Raw genomic sequence first — 17,944 nt, forward strand, 5'->3', positions numbered from 1 at the left:
CCCACGGGAGACTTTTTGGCAATTTTATCTGTGATTTGGCCAGTAAATTGGCTCTATGTCACAGTTATTCGCCCCTGGTAGATAGGCCTTATAGTGTATACTTTGTGAATTGTTCCACTCAGATGATTAGGTTTGTGATATGGCCTTAACTTTGGCTCTATTTCGCATCTGGTTATTATATCTCAGTGGTCATTTTTGGCCTTATATTTGGCCTTATAAGACACTTTTGTTGGCAAATTTTATTTGTGATTTGGCCAGGAAATTGGCTCTATGTCACAATTATTTGGCCTTTGATAAGTATAACACTTTTATTGGCAAATTTTATTTGTGATTTGGCCAGGAAATTGGCTCTATGTCACAATTATTTTGCCTTTAATAAGTATGCCCTTTAGTGTGTATATTGAAGATTCATCCACATCGATAATGAGTTTAGATTAGTAATCTGGCCTTAATTTCGGCTCTATCTCAGACCCAGTTTTTATAAATCTTTGTGGATATTATCAGCCTTACATTTGGCCTTATATTACACTTTGTTGTTTTTACACATGTATGTTTTTACACAGGTATTTATCTTGTTTCCCAGGGGGGATAGTGTGAGCGTTCCTCTAGTGTGATTTGGCCATAGGTTTGGCACTGTGTCACAGATTTTTATATAGTACTCCAAAAGAGAATATTTTTTAAAGATATATAATGAATCCACATTCAGCTGTTTATGTCAGCTTTCGGATGGGGATTTGGACATATAGTATGGCCTTTCATTTGGCTCTATGTCCCATTTAAACTTTATTTCGTTTTTTATGTTCAGTTTTGATTCTGTCTGTTATATATCTTTTTTTGTTGTGTGTGTGATTTGGCCTTCTCTTGGCTCTATGTCACACGTTGGTATATTTATTTTTGGCTGCATAAATATAATTGCTGTTTTTCACATATTATTCTTTTTCACAGTGAATGAATTAGGGCAACAGAAAATTACCTCTGATAAACAGAGTGTTATTTTTACTTGGTTATCTGGCTACTAAATAGCTGGTTTGTATCTTGTTCTTATATGTTAAGATGGAGATGATTGTATACATATAGTGATACAATCCTTTGTAACTTTATGTTTTCATTCGATACATTTTAGTTTCAAGATACGTTTCTGAGCTGCCACTGATTGCTACTGACATCTACTGGTGGTTTCTGTTAATTACATATCTCTGGTCAGAAATAGCCATTGAGATTTTATGCCAGAGAGTTCAGAGCAATCAGTTGTTATTGCTGTAATAGAATATTTTGCCTTAATTGTAGTGAACAGGACAGTCCCTGTGCTATGGTCTGCACAGGTAGACTGTGGAAGCAGGTAACACTCCCTTCACTTGCCAGCGTACAATTACAGCACTAAAGTTCACAATCTAATTAGCGGTGGATATAACATATTAGTCAAACACACAATATCATCCTATAATTCTGCCTGCCACGGGTCTAGGACACGTGTTTCGCATTAGGTGCTTCTTCAAGCTAGCCAAACGATCGCTATCCACCATACTGGCTTTATCTAAGAGTCCCGCCAATCAACTTTGACTGCGCGGGACACGTGGTGTCAATTCAGCCAATGGAGCGGTTTTCTCCGCGTCCTCCGTCTCTATGCAGCGTATTGCTGCTGCTGCTGCCGGCGTCACGTGATTTATCACGTGTGTATCTTGTGCCAATGATCGTCCTTTCGGGCGCCGCCCGTGCATCTGTATGAATTGCTCTGATGCCCTGGAACCTGTATACGCTACTGTGGTTGCGCACGATACTGTTCTTTGTGGCCGTACAATGTTAATATCTCTCAGTGGGTAATCTATATTGTATCCCCATTATTCTGTCGGTGTCTATCTTTGAGCATTTAGTGAGGGCATCGGGTGTTTTATTTTGGTTTATTGTTACCAGTTTATACGTTATGCCCGCTATTTGTTTTGCCCCATAGTCTGCATATATCATACTTGGTCACGTGTTTGATTTATGCCAATAGTCTTCCTGACAGGTTTGGTCTGTGCATAGTTAGGTGCCCCGGGATATGTATATGTAATTGTTCCTTCATATCAAAACATATTGGATATGTGTATAGTTTGTATTTTATCTTAAGTCTTTGATATTTGATCCTCCTTAATCCATTGGTTAGTTGTTTGGAGAATATTTGTGCATAAATTGAGATATTAAAAACTGCTTCGTGTTGGCCAGTTATACTTCATACTGTATTTTACATTTTTGCCCCGCAGTCTGTATATTCAATATCCGTGAGATTTTTCCATTTTAATCTTTTATCATGTTATATCATATATCTAATTACTGATGGTAAGTATACATCTATTAGAATGATATTCACCATTAATATTATACTTATCTGGTATTTAGGGCCGTGTTGGACTTCGAGGTATGAGGGGAAGGAGAGGAAAAAACGTGAGTATTGTGCTGATCAATTGAAAATAAGTGTGTTGGTGTAAATTGTGTCACTCGTGGAAACAGAGAAACAGGGGGTGGGGGGGATTATGATGGGAGGTCAAAATCAGTATTAGTTGAATATATTACATTTAATATATTAGTAGTGGTCTAGAAAACATTGATTAATTTATCATTGTACATAAGTGAGTCCGTTGTGTGAAGATTGTCTTTATCATTGTATATAAGTGAATCCGTTACATGAGGATTCTCTTGGTTGTGATGGTGTGGGTACCAAGTGATGGGGATAAGGGAGAGTATGTTATGTGGGCCAATTTGGAAGGGGTCCACAAGTGTAGGGGACTCTAGTGCTCCAATAGGTAGGTGGTCGTGAGAATATTGAATATTGGTGATAATATTACATAGATTGTAGTATTCTGTGACAGGTTATTAGTGTCTTCTCATAATTGAGTATTCTCTATTAAATACAACAACTTGGATTTTCGGGGTGGTGATTGGTTTAGGTGTTTATATTCGAGATTCTGAGTTCAGGTAATTTGGTTGTTATTCTTCCCTGGGTTTTCTGCCTAGATTCAATTATAGGCTGTGATCCCTGTATCCATTGATTTTATCATTTGAGTTTGTTAGCCTTAATTTAATGGTGATCATCTCGAGGGATATTGATGGGTAGGGGAGTGTGATTGAGAGAAATTAAATTAATTTATGGCATGTTGATTGCCTTGAGAAAAGGGGGGGTGGGGGGGAAAAGAAGATCCATAAGGAGATGGGGTTATGTTTGTAATCTTTGAAGGGGGGTAGAAAGAAGGATATATGGTATTTTAAAGGAAGGGGAGATAGCTATTGTATTCGTTCAGTCCTTTTGGTTGTAAACAATCCATGAGGAAAATCATCTTTGTTTCAGTTTTTAGAAGTTCGGCATCCAGATCACCACCTCTAATTCCCAATTGGATATGCCGCATACCAAACACTTTAAGGCCCTTTGGGTCATTGTTATGGTAACGCATAAAATGTCTCGCTATTGGGCTAAGTTTTTTGAAATTGTCGGCATCTTTTCTGGCATTACGTATGGAACAGATATGCTCCAATACTCTTACTTTTAAAGGTCTCTTTGTTTTGCCCACATAAGTTTTGTCGCAGGGGCATTTGATTTGATACACCACTCCGATTGTTGTACAAGTTATCAGGCCTTTTATGTACCATGTTTTACCGAATTTATCTCGATATGATTTAGTTGGTATCATATGGTTACAGGCCTTACATCTGCCACACTTCTCAGATCCCTGTTTCAGTGTGGTAGTGGCTGGTGGTATTTCTGCCAGATGACTGCGTAGCAGATGATCCTTCACATTTCTTGCTCTTCTCCAATTAACTTGTACTTGTGGTTGGAGGATTGATTTCAAGTCTTCATCTGTCTGTAATACCGGCCAGTGTCTCTGCAGTATTTGACGGATGTCCTTCCAATGATTATTAAAGGTGCCTATGAAGCGAATGGATTCTGTTTGGTTTGGGTTCTTTTGTTTGGGGAGAAGTAGTGAATCACGAGTGATCCCTTGTACTGTTTTCTGGGACTTTTTAATAAGTTTTTTACTGTACCCTCTCTCTGATAATCTCTCTGATAGTTCATGTTCTCTCTTTTTCAGAGTTTGGGGGTCCGAGCAGTTCCTTTTAGTTCTGATCATTTCCCCTTTGGGGATGGCCTTGATTGTACTGGGAAGGTGACCACTCGAGGCATGTAGCAAGCTGTTAGTTGCAGTTTCTTTTCTATATAGATCTGTACATAGATTGCCCATTCCATCAATACTTATTAACAGGTCGAGGAAGTGTATTTGGCTCTGACTGATCTCATGTGTCAGTTTTAAGTTGAGATTATTTTGATTTAGAATTTGGATGAATTCCTCCAATTCACTTCTCTCTCCGTCCCACAGTAGTAAGATGTCGTCAATAAATCTTAAATATAGGGGAATTTTTTCAGTGAATCTGTTGTGTGATTCCTTGAACACCATCTCCCTTTCCCACCACCCCAGGTACAGGTTTGCATACGTTGGGGCACATGCTGTCCCCATCGCTGTCCCCCGTACCTGGAGGTAGTGGGAGCCTTGGCATGTGAAGTAGTTTTTTGTGAGTATAAATTTTATGGACTCCACAAGAAATTTGTTGAAATCATAATTGGCATCCATATTTAGGAAGTACTGTACTGCTTCAATGCCTCTATCATGTTTGATGCTAGTGTAGAGGCTTTCAACATCTAAGGATACTAACCATGTGTCTCGATTCACCGTCAGATTTTCTAATTTATTGAGCACGTCCATTGTGTCTCGTAAGTATGACGGTAAAGCCGTGACATGATGTCTCAAAAATTGGTCCACGTAAATACTGAGATTTTCAGTTAGACTCCCCTTGCCAGATAGAATTGGCCTGCCTGGTGGAATTTTGGCATTTTTGTGGACTTTAGGGAGAAGGTACAGGGTAGGTGTTCTAGGGTTATTAATTTGTAAGAATCTCCAATCATTTTTGGATATGATATTCCTATCATGTGCTGATTGGATCAGTGCATTGTATTGACGACAGTATTCTGTGCACGGACTGAAAATGAGTTTTTTGTAACAGTCTGAGTCACTCAGTTGGCGTTGTAACTCCTGTGTGTAAAGGGTGCGTGGCCATAGTACCACGTTACCCCCCTTATCGGATGGTTTGGTTATGGTGTCATGCCAGGATGCCATTTCTTTGAGTGCTCTTTTTTCTCCCTCAGTGGTATTTCCTGCTTTGTATTTTTGTTTACTCAGGAGTTTGTCCAGGTCTTGAGATACAAGAGTTTGGTATACCTGGATTTGGGGACAGATTTTTGTATCTGGTATAAATGTGGATTTTTTCTTTATTTTAGATTTATCAAAAGGTTCTGGTGTCTTGTCATCTGTAATTGCAGTTAATGGATTGGACTCGTCACACATATTCTCGGATGCCAGATCTAATAGTACTTCTAGTGCAGGTTGATCCTCTTCCCCTAGGGTTTCTTGGTTATGGGGATTTGCTGATGTAGTCTTAGTTTGACAGAAGAATTTTTTCAAGAGGATTTTTCTGGTAAATAAGTTTAGATCCTTCTCTAATTCGAATCTGTCAGCTTGTGACGAGGGTGAAAACGAAAGGCCTCTTTTGAGGATTGATTCTTGGTCAGGTGTAAGTTCTCTTTCTGTCAGATTAATAATTTTTAGGGGTGCTGTGTCAGATATTATGTGTGGGGATTCGGGCTGTATTGTTCCCTGAAACGCCTCCTGTCTCTGGGTTCCTCTTTCCAATCGAGGTATTCCCGTTTGCGTCTTCTTCCCCCCCTGGCCCCTCCTGCTCTTTCTCCAGGGTCTCTTCCTCTCCGGCCTGCCCCTAAAAAATGTGTTCGTGGGAGTCTATTATCCATTGTTTCATTATCAGATGAGTCTGGTTCGGAAGTTGTGTAATTTGAGGTGTTGCCACTTCGATTGGGGTGTGGTGGTCTGTTTGTCCTCATGTTCCATTTGAATACTTTATTATTCTGGAAGTCCATCTTATCCCTATGGAACTTCCTTTTTTTGCGATCTATAATTTCTAATTCATAGCTTTCAATTTCTTTTTTATATTTATCATATTGTTTTTGGAATTGATCAAGCGTTTCAAAATTTTTGAGTTTTTCTCCCAATACTACTATTTCTTGTGAGAGTTGATTGAGAATGACTTCGTCATGTCTTATCAGGATTTTAATCAGGTTTTTGGAACATTCCAGTAATGTTTTTTCCCAATCTACCCTTAAGTCTTCGTTGGCTAGGTCGAATGCAGGGAAGACTCTAGGTCTTAAACCTCGGGGGACCATGTTATGTTTTAAATAGTTATCGAATGTGGTTCGGTTCCAGACTGTTTTGCTCTGTTTCATCAGTGCGTTTTTCAGTGCGTATAGGTCATCCGACCAATTTGCTGAGGGACCACTGGATTTGTCTCCATGATCTAGGAATATTGAGTCCATATCGCTTCTTAACTTGTCCCTCCTATTCTCCAGATCTTTGGCTAGGCTGAATGTGGCCATTGTGGTTAGCGATCGTGTGGTTTTAACAATTGTTATTACTGATAATTCAATTTGTATGTATTGGTGCTAGAATCCAGAAAACTGCATAGGGAGCAGTATATTGGAAACTGGACAAGAAAGGTTTTGGGGGTTCTGCACTCAATTATTTCAATTTCTGCCCTATATTATCGGGCATTGACCGCTATTTAAATGTATGTAGCGGGGGTGCTATCCTGACCAACTGAGGGTCAGTGATCAAAAAATGGGAGGGAAAGAAAAAAGGTCAGTTATTTGTGGATGCACTCCTGATCCTCACGGATCAATATTCATTGCAATAAATTGTTTCATTCAGATAAAACCGTGGGGGTTCCTATTGTCTTTATTTAATTGGTTCTTTGACAAGGAATTAGCCCACAAAAGTTGCGAAAATTAGAGGTTAAAATATCCCAACATACAAACGTACATATAGTGAGGAAGAATAAAGATTCGTGTTGGAAAGAATTAAAACGTGTAGGCAGAATCTAATAGGATGATGTTAATTGCAATATTTTTATTGGGTGGTATTCCCTTATAGCTTAGGTATTATTTGGGTAATATTCCCCTATACCTTGTGTGTTAATTTGTGTTCCATATCACACCGCTTAAATAGGTGGTGGCAGCTCAATTGTCTGCCCTCGGTTTAGATCCGAATATCCGTGAATATTTCAATATATTATTGTACATACAGCTTTCAAGTTTTTTGGAGTTCCTGTATTGGTGTGATTTGGCCGAGGATTCAGCTCTATGTCACACTTATGGTTCCCCACGGGAGACTTTTTGGCAATTTTATCTGTGATTTGGCCAGTAAATTGGCTCTATGTCACAGTTATTCGCCCCTGGTAGATAGGCCTTATAGTGTATACTTTGTGAATTGTTCCACTCAGATGATTAGGTTTGTGATATGGCCTTAACTTTGGCTCTATTTCGCATCTGGTTATTATATCTCAGTGGTCATTTTTGGCCTTATATTTCGCCTTATAAGACACTTTTGTTGGCAAATTTTATTTGTGATTTGGCTAGGAAATTGGCTCTATGTCACAATTATTTGGCCTTTGATAAGTATAACACTTTTATTGGCAAATTTTATTTGTGATTTGGCCAGGAAATTGGCTCTATGTCACAATTATTTTGCCTTTAATAAGTATGCCCTTTAGTGTGTATATTGAAGATTCATCCACATCGATAATGAGTTTAGATTAGTAATCTGGCCTTAATTTCGGCTCTATCTCAGACCCAGTTTTTATAAATCTTTGTGGATATTATCAGCCTTACATTTGGCCTTATATTACACTTTGTTGTTTTTACACATGTATGTTTTTACACAGGTATTTATCTTGTTTCCCAGGGGGGATAGTGTGAGCGTTCCTCTAGTGTGATTTGGCCATAGGTTTGGCACTGTGTCACAGATTTTTATATAGTACTCCAAAAGAGAATATTTTTTAAAGATATATAATGAATCCACATTCAGCTGTTTATGTCAGCTTTCGGATGGGGATTTGGACATATAGTATGGCCTTTCATTTGGCTCTATGTCCCATTTAAACTTTATTTCGTTTTTTATGTTCAGTTTTGATTCTGTCTGTTATATATCTTTTTTTGTTGTGTGTGTGATTTGGCCTTCTCTTGGCTCTATGTCACACGTTGGTATATTTATTTTTGGCTGCATAAATATAATTGCTGTTTTTCACATATTATTCTTTTTCACAGTGAATGAATTAGGGCAACAGAAAATTACCTCTGATAAACAGAGTGTTATTTTTACTTGGTTATCTGGCTACTAAATAGCTGGTTTGTATCTTGTTCTTATATGTTAAGATGGAGATGATTGTATACATATAGTGATACAATCCTTTGTAACTTTATGTTTTCATTCGATACATTTTAGTTTCAAGATACGTTTCTGAGCTGCCACTGATTGCTACTGACATCTACTGGTGGTTTCTGTTAATTACATATCTCTGGTCAGAAATAGCCATTGAGATTTTATGCCAGAGAGTTCAGAGCAATCAGTTGTTATTGCTGTAATAGAATATTTTGCCTTAATTGTAGTGAACAGGACAGTCCCTGTGCTATGGTCTGCACAGGTAGACTGTGGAAGCAGGTAACACTCCCTTCACTTGCCAGCGTACAATTACAGCACTAAAGTTCACAATCTAATTAGCGGTGGATATAACATATTAGTCAAACACACAATATCATCCTATAATTCTGCCTGCCACGGGTCTAGGACACGTGTTTCGCATTAGGTGCTTCTTCAAGCTAGCCAAACGATCGCTATCCACCATACTGGCTTTATCTAAGAATTGTTAAAACCACACGATCGCTAACCACAATGGCCACATTCAGCCTAGCCAAAGATCTGGAGAATAGGAGGGACAAGTTAAGAAGCGATATGGACTCAATATTCCTAGATCATGGAGACAAATCCAGTGGTCCCTCAGCAAATTGGTCGGATGACCTATACGCACTGAAAAACGCACTGATGAAACAGAGCAAAACAGTCTGGAACCGAACCACATTCGATAACTATTTAAAACATAACATGGTCCCCCGAGGTTTAAGACCTAGAGTCTTCCCTGCATTCGACCTAGCCAACGAAGACTTAAGGGTAGATTGGGAAAAAACATTACTGGAATGTTCCAAAAACCTGATTAAAATCCTGATAAGACATGACGAAGTCATTCTCAATCAACTCTCACAAGAAATAGTAGTATTGGGAGAAAAACTCAAAAATTTTGAAACGCTTGATCAATTCCAAAAACAATATGATAAATATAAAAAAGAAATTGAAAGCTATGAATTAGAAATTATAGATCGCAAAAAAAGGAAGTTCCATAGGGATAAGATGGACTTCCAGAATAATAAAGTATTCAAATGGAACATGAGGACAAACAGACCACCACACCCCAATCGAAGTGGCAACACCTCAAATTACACAACTTCCGAACCAGACTCATCTGATAATGAAACAATGGATAATAGACTCCCACGAACACATTTTTTAGGGGCAGGCCGGAGAGGAAGAGACCCTGGAGAAAGAGCAGGAGGGGCCAGGGGGGGAAGAAGACGCAAACGGGAATACCTCGATTGGAAAGAGGAACCCAGAGACAGGAGGCGTTTCAGGGAACAATACAGCCCGAATCCCCACACATAATATCTGACACAGCACCCCTAAAAATTATTAATCTGACAGAAAGAGAACTTACACCTGACCAAGAGTCAATCCTCAAAAGAGGCCTTTCGTTTTCACCCTCGTCACAAGCTGACAGATTCGAATTAGAGAAGGATCTAAACTTATTTACCAGAAAAATCCTCTTGAAAAAATTCTTCTGTCAAACTAAGACTACATCAGCAAATCCCCATAACCAAGAAACCCTAGGGGAAGAGGATCAACCTGCACTAGAAGTACTATTAGATCTGGCATCCGAGAATATGTGTGACGAGTCCAATCCATTAACTGCAATTACAGATGACAAGACACCAGAACCTTTTGATAAATCTAAAATAAAGAAAAAATCCACATTTATACCGGATACAAAAATCTGTCCCCAAATCCAGGTATACCAAACTCTTGTATCTCAAGACCTGGACAAACTCCTGAGTAAACAAAAATACAAAGCAGGAAATACCACTGAGGGAGAAAAAAGAGCACTCAAAGAAATGGCATCCTGGCATGACACCATAACCAAACCATCCGATAAGGGGGGTAACGTGGTACTATGGCCACGCACCCTTTACACACAGGAGTTACAACGCCAACTGAGTGACTCAGACTGTTACAAAAAACTCATTTTCAGTCCGTGCACAGAATACTGTCGTCAATACAATGCACTGATCCAATCAGCACATGATAGGAATATCATATCCAAAAATGATTGGAGATTCTTACAAATTAATAACCCTAGAACACCTACCCTGTACCTTCTCCCTAAAGTCCACAAAAATGCCAAAATTCCACCAGGCAGGCCAATTCTATCTGGCAAGGGGAGTCTAACTGAAAATCTCAGTATTTACGTGGACCAATTTTTGAGACATCATGTCACGGCTTTACCGTCATACTTACGAGACACAATGGACGTGCTCAATAAATTAGAAAATCTGACATGGTTAGTATCCTTAGATGTTGAAAGCCTCTACACTAGCATCAAACATGATAGAGGCATTGAAGCAGTACAGTACTTCCTAAATATGGATGCCAATTATGATTTCAACAAATTTCTTGTGGAGTCCATAAAATTTATACTCACAAAAAACTACTTCACATGCCAAGGCTCCCACTACCTCCAGGTACGGGGGACAGCGATGGGGACAGCATGTGCCCCAACGTATGCAAACCTGTACCTGGGGTGGTGGGAAAGGGAGATGGTGTTCAAGGAATCACACAACAGATTCACTGAAAAAATTCCCCTATATTTAAGATTTATTGACGACATCTTACTACTGTGGGACGGAGAGAGAAGTGAATTGGAGGAATTCATCCAAATTCTAAATCAAAATAATCTCAACTTAAAACTGACACATGAGATCAGTCAGAGCCAAATACACTTCCTCGACCTGTTAATAAGTATTGATGGAATGGGCAATCTATGTACAGATCTATATAGAAAAGAAACTGCAACTAACAGCTTGCTACATGCCTCGAGTGGTCACCTTCCCAGTACAATCAAGGCCATCCCCAAAGGGGAAATGATCAGAACTAAAAGGAACTGCTCGGACCCCCAAACTCTGAAAAAGAGAGAACATGAACTATCAGAGAGATTATCAGAGAGAGGGTACAGTAAAAAACTTATTAAAAAGTCCCAGAAAACAGTACAAGGGATCACTCGTGATTCACTACTTCTCCCCAAACAAAAGAACCCAAACCAAACAGAATCCATTCGCTTCATAGGCACCTTTAATAATCATTGGAAGGACATCCGTCAAATACTGCAGAGACACTGGCCGGTATTACAGACAGATGAAGACTTGAAATCAATCCTCCAACCACAAGTACAAGTTAATTGGAGAAGAGCAAGAAATGTGAAGGATCATCTGGTACGCAGTCATCTGGCAGAAATACCACCAGCCACTACCACACTGAAACAGGGATCTGAGAAGTGTGGCAGATGTAAGGCCTGTAACCATATGATACCAACTAAATCATATCGAGATAAATTCGGTAAAACATGGTACATAAAAGGCCTGATAACTTGTACAACAATCGGAGTGGTGTATCAAATCAAATGCCCCTGCGACAAAACTTATGTGGGCAAAACAAAGAGACCTTTAAAAGTAAGAGTATTGGAGCATATCTGTTCCATACGTAATGCCAGAAAAGATGCCGACAATTTCAAAAAACTTAGCCCAATAGCGAGACATTTTATGCGTTACCATAACAATGACCCAAAGGGCCTTAAAGTGTTTGGTATGCGGCATATCCAATTGGGAATTAGAGGTGGTGATCTGGATGCCGAACTTCTAAAAACTGAAACAAAGATGATTTTCCTCATGGATTGTTTACAACCAAAAGGACTGAACGAATACAATAGCTATCTCCCCTTCCTTTAAAATACCATATATCCTTCTTTCTACCCCCCTTCAAAGATTACAAACATAACCCCATCTCCTTATGGATCTTCTTTTCCCCCCCACCCCCCCTTTTCTCAAGGCAATCAACATGCCATAAATGAATTTAATTTCTCTCAATCACACTCCCCTACCCATCAATATCCCTCGAGATGATCACCATTAAATTAAGGCTAACAAACTCAAATGATAAAATCAATGGATACAGGGATCACAGCCTATAATTGAAACTAGGCAGAAAACCCAGGGAAGAATAACAACCAAATTACCTGAACTCAGAATCTCGAATATAAACACCTAAACCAATCACCACCCCGAAAATCCAAGTTGTTGTATTTAATAGAGAATACTCAATTATGAGAAGACACTAATAACCTGTCACAGAATACTACAATCTATGTAATATTATCACCAATATTCAATATTCTCACGACCACCTACCTATTGGAGCACTAGAGTCCCCTACACTTGTGGACCCCTTCCAAATTGGCCCACATAACATACTCTCCCTTATCCCCATCACTTGGTACCCACACCATCACAACCAAGAGAATCCTCATGTAACGGATTCACTTATATACAATGATAAAGACAATCTTCACACAACGGACTCACTTATGTACAATGATAAATTAATCAATGTTTTCTAGACCACTACTAATATATTAAATGTAATATATTCAACTAATACTGATTTTGACCTCCCATCATAATCCCCCCCACCCCCTGTTTCTCTGTTTCCACGAGTGACACAATTTACACCAACACACTTATTTTCAATTGATCAGCACAATACTCACGTTTTTTCCTCTCCTTCCCCTCATACCTCGAAGTCCAACACGGCCCTAAATACCAGATAAGTATAATATTAATGGTGAATATCATTCTAATAGATGTATACTTACCATCAGTAATTAGATATATGATATAACATGATAAAAGATTAAAATGGAAAAATCTCACGGATATTGAATATACAGACTGCGGGGCAAAAATGTAAAATACAGTATGAAGTATAACTGGCCAACACGAAGCAGTTTTTAATATCTCAATTTATGCACAAATATTCTCCAAACAACTAACCAATGGATTAAGGAGGATCAAATATCAAAGACTTAAGATAAAATACAAACTATACACATATCCAATATGTTTTGATATGAAGGAACAATTACATATACATATCCCGGGGCACCTAACTATGCACAGACCAAACCTGTCAGGAAGACTATTGGCATAAATCAAACACGTGACCAAGTATGATATATGCAGACTATGGGGCAAAACAAATAGCGGGCATAACGTATAAACTGGTAACAATAAACCAAAATAAAACACCCGATGCCCTCACTAAATGCTCAAAGATAGACACCGACAGAATAATGGGGATACAATATAGATTACCCACTGAGAGATATTAACATTGTACGGCCACAAAGAACAGTATCGTGCGCAACCACAGTAGCGTATACAGGTTCCAGGGCATCAGAGCAATTCATACAGATGCACGGGCGGCGCCCGAAAGGACGATCATTGGCACAAGATACACACGTGATAAATCACGTGACGCCGGCAGCAGCAGCAGCAATACGCTGCATAGAGACGGAGGACGCGGAGAAAGCCGCTCCATTGGCTGAATTGACACCACGTGTCCCGCGCAGTCAAAGTTGATTGGCGGGACTCTTAGATAAAGCCAGTATGGTGGATAGCGATCGTTTGGCTAGCTTGAAGAAGCACCTAATGCGAAACACGTGTCCTAGACCCGTGGCAGGCAGAATTATAGGATGATATTGTGTGTTTGACTAATATGTTATATCCACCGCTAATTAGATTGTGAACTTTAGTGCTGTAATTGTACGCTGGCAAGTGAAGGGAGTGTTACCTGCTTCCACAGTCTACCTGTGCAGACCATAGCACAGGGACTGTCCTGTTCACTACAATTAAGGCAAAATATTCTATTACAGCAATAACAACTGATTGCTCTGAACTCTCTGGCATAAAATCTCAATGGCTATTTCTGACCAGAGATATGTAATTAACAGAAACCACCAGTAGATGTCAGTAGCAATCAGTGGCAGCTCAGAAACGTATCTTGAAACTAAAATGTATCGAATGAAAACATAAAGTTACAAAGGATTGTATCACTATATGTATACAATCATCTCCATCTTAACATATAAGAACAAGATACAAACCAGCTATTTAGTAGCCAGATAACCAAGTAAAAATAACACTCTGTTTATCAGAGGTAATTTTCTGTTGCCCTAATTCATTCACTGTGAAAAAGAATAATATGTGAAAAACAGCAATTATATTTATGCAGCCAAAAATAAATATACCAACGTGTGACATAGAGCCAAGAGAAGGCCAAATCACACACACAACAAAAAAAGATATATAACAGACAGAATCAAAACTGAACATAAAAAACGAAATAAAGTTTAAATGGGACATAGAGCCAAATGAAAGGCCATACTATATGTCCAAATCCCCATCCGAAAGCTGACATAAACAGCTGAATGTGGATTCATTATATATCTTTAAAAAATATTCTCTTTTGGAGTACTATATAAAAATCTGTGACACAGTGCCAAACCTATGGCCAAATCACACTAGAGGAACGCTCACACTATCCCCCCTGGGAAACAAGATAAATACCTGTGTAAAAACATACATGTGTAAAAACAACAAAGTGTAATATAAGGCCAAATGTAAGGCTGATAATATCCACAAAGATTTATAAAAACTGGGTCTGAGATAGAGCCGAAATTAAGGCCAGATTACTAATCTAAACTCATTATCGATGTGGATGAATCTTCAATATACACACTAAAGGGCATACTTATTAAAGGCAAAATAATTGTGACATAGAGCCAATTTCCTGGCCAAATCACAAATAAAATTTGCCAATAAAAGTGTTATACTTATCAAAGGCCAAATAATTGTGACATAGAGCCAATTTCCTGGCCAAATCACAAATAAAATTTGCCAACAAAAGTGTCTTATAAGGCCAAATATAAGGCCAAAAATGACCACTGAGATATAATAACCAGATGCGAAATAGAGCCAAAGTTAAGGCCATATCACAAACCTAATCATCTGAGTGGAACAATTCACAAAGTATACACTATAAGGCCTATCTACCAGGGGCGAATAACTGTGACATAGAGCCAATTTACTGGCCAAATCACAGATAAAATTGCCAAAAAGTCTCCCGTGGGGAACCATAAGTGTGACATAGAGCCGAATCCTCGGCCAAATCACACCAATACAGGAACTCCAAAAAACTTGAAAGCTGTATGTACAATAATATATTGAAATATTCACGGATATTCGGATCTAAACCGAGGGCAGACAATTGAGCTGCCACCACCTATTTAAGCGGTGTGATATGGAACACAAATTAACACACAAGGTATAGGGGAATATTACCCAAATAATACCTAAGCTATAAGGGAATACCACCCAATAAAAATATTGCAATTAACATCATCCTATTAGATTCTGCCTACACGTTTTAATTCTTTCCAACACGAATCTTTATTCTTCCTCACTATATGTACGTTTGTATGTTGGGATATTTTAACCTCTAATTTTCGCAACTTTTGTGGGCTAATTCCTTGTCAAAGAACCAATTAAATAAAGACAATAGGAACCCCCACGGTTTTATCTGAATGAAACAATTTATTGCAATGAATATTGATCCGTGAGGATCAGGAGTGCATCCACAAATAACTGACCTTTTTTCTTTCCCTCCCATTTTTTGATCACTGACCCTCAGTTGGTCAGGATAGCACCCCCGCTACATACATTTAAATAGCGGTCAATGCCCGATAATATAGGGCAGAAATTGAAATAATTGAGTGCAGAACCCCCAAAACCTTTCTTGTATGGTACCATAGACCCTGGCTGCTACAGGCATTTGCAGTAGCATGATCAGAGACTATAAGCTGCTAATAAAATGTAGTATTATATGTATGTACGCCTGGTAGTAAATGTAATGGGAGTTGATGGAAACTTTTTCTCTCCCCCAGGTCTCTGGAGCGTGTACCCAGCCGATCCCATCATCGTACCACTTATGGTCTCTCCAGTTGTTTCCTTCCCAGGATTTCACCTTTCACCTGCAGGTGTCACCTCCGGTAAGCCGTTCCGATCTACTCACCAGTGTCCTTAGTGCATTTACAACCAATACGCAGCCATCAGCTTGGGTTACACTGCGCCAGTCTTCCCAGAATCCAGACACCGATTATACTACATTGCCAGTATTAGTGTAAGGTCATTAGGCAATAGATGCGCCTTCTAGCACCTGAAATCTCCCTCTATTGTCTGATACTTGTGCAGTGTTCATGCCTCATACGCAGGAGTCTTCTCTAACTGTCCCTCTTTCTGTCTCTCAGGGAGCAGCAGGATGCTATGACGCTTCTCTGGATCCTTCACAAGTTACAGACTATTATTTCAGTTTTTACCGACTCTGAGAATGACGCGCTCGTTGAACAGCTGGAAAAAAAACACAAATTTTTCCTTTTTTTCCATTGGGCACAGAAAACGTGCCCGTGCCCCTCCCCCTCCGTGCCCCCCAGACTGCGGGCAGTCGCGGGGTGACCCAAACCCCTCACTGGATGTGCAACACTGGACCAAACCAAGCAGCACTGGAATCAACTGGGCACAACTGGAAATCAGTAAACCATCACACTGGAGACACAGGGAACTATCCCCACGCAAGAAAAATGTGATTGATTTTCTGTATGTTAAATGTTATGTATGATTCTATTACAAACCTTCCCTTTATCTGTGGCCCTCCCAATCCTTGATTGAAGTTACCAGGAAGACCCCATCTCCGATTGTTGTTAACCATCTCCGCAAGCTGTGTAGCTCAGCAGTCTGACCTGTTAGCTGCTGCCACTAAGCCAGAGGCTGCACAAGCCGTTTTACGTTACTGAGATATCTTTGTGCTCTATTGTATTTTATGTGAATCCTTTTTTTTTTGATTCTTGTTTGTTTTGTATTTAATTCTCTAACCACAAAAGTGCACTTAATCTTAACATGGCTTGTGCCTCAAAAAGAAGGGGGGCAGTGATTAGTGCCAGATGGTGAATCTGCGCTCCCTAAACTGGGCACGCGGCGCGCCAGCGCTGTGCAAACAGATGAAGTGGGGACTTTATTATTAAGGACCCAGATACCAGACCCCCGATCGGTCTTTCTGACGTCATTTCTGCTCTTAATGTTACAATCCTGTAAGTATGGTTTTCTTACAGTTAGTAAGACACTATCGCATTGTAGCATTTTAACCCTTCCATGACTGGAGGTCCAGGCCTATAGTATTGGAAGGGTTAAACTGCCATTTTATCTGGACCTATGAGCTCAAAGCATTTTTAATATTTGTTTTTATCAAATTTCCCAATTTGTATTTATATTTCCCTTGCTACTCTCCTTGCACTGTTATCCCCTTCCTCTTACCCTGTTCTTTGGGTCTGAAGTAAAAAAAATATATATATATCTTGTCTGCATATAAATCCCCAAAATATAAATAATTATTTGTACTGTGACTGGTGTTTTGTGACTGCAGAAACATTGATTTTGTAGGCACTGTAGACGCACACCACATAAGACTACAGATAAAGGGGTTATTCTGGTTGATCGAGTCCACCAAACCCGGTCTTGCGAATGGTGGCCCGGCCACCACCCATTCGCAAGGGCTATTCCCTCGCAGGGCCTGCAAATGGCTGTTACACAGTAACATCTATACGCAGCCTACTGTAATCCACTCACATCATTCGATGGTTGGCGACCATCGAATGATGGCGAAGGTGCACGCATGTAAAAGTGACTCACACTTACATATGCGCGGATGCTTGGGAGTTAGCGGGCGGTCAGCTGACCCCCACAAGGGAG

At 39.5% G+C, this 17,944-nt stretch overlaps 1 protein-coding gene across 1 annotated transcript in view; it reads left to right on the forward strand.

The window, feature by feature from the left end:
• The window catches only part of LOC146056000 (myelin regulatory factor-like), a 34,329-nt gene extending 16,746 nt beyond the window's left edge, over positions 1-17,583 (forward strand). Inside the window, exons 4-6 of the mRNA XM_083168339.1 lie at positions 2,377-2,421; positions 16,087-16,191; positions 16,450-17,583. Coding sequence (XP_083024465.1) covers positions 2,377-2,421; positions 16,087-16,191; positions 16,450-16,527 — 228 coding nt within the window. The 3' untranslated portion in view covers positions 16,528-17,583. The remainder of the gene's footprint in view (positions 1-2,376; positions 2,422-16,086; positions 16,192-16,449) is intronic.
• The last annotated feature ends 361 nt before the right edge of the window (positions 17,584-17,944 follow it).

The sequence above is a fragment of the Crinia signifera genome, unplaced genomic scaffold (genome assembly GCF_055691185.1).
Source record: "Crinia signifera unplaced genomic scaffold, ASM5569118v1 HAP2_SCAFFOLD_688, whole genome shotgun sequence".
Taxonomy (NCBI): domain Eukaryota; kingdom Metazoa; phylum Chordata; class Amphibia; order Anura; family Myobatrachidae; genus Crinia; species Crinia signifera.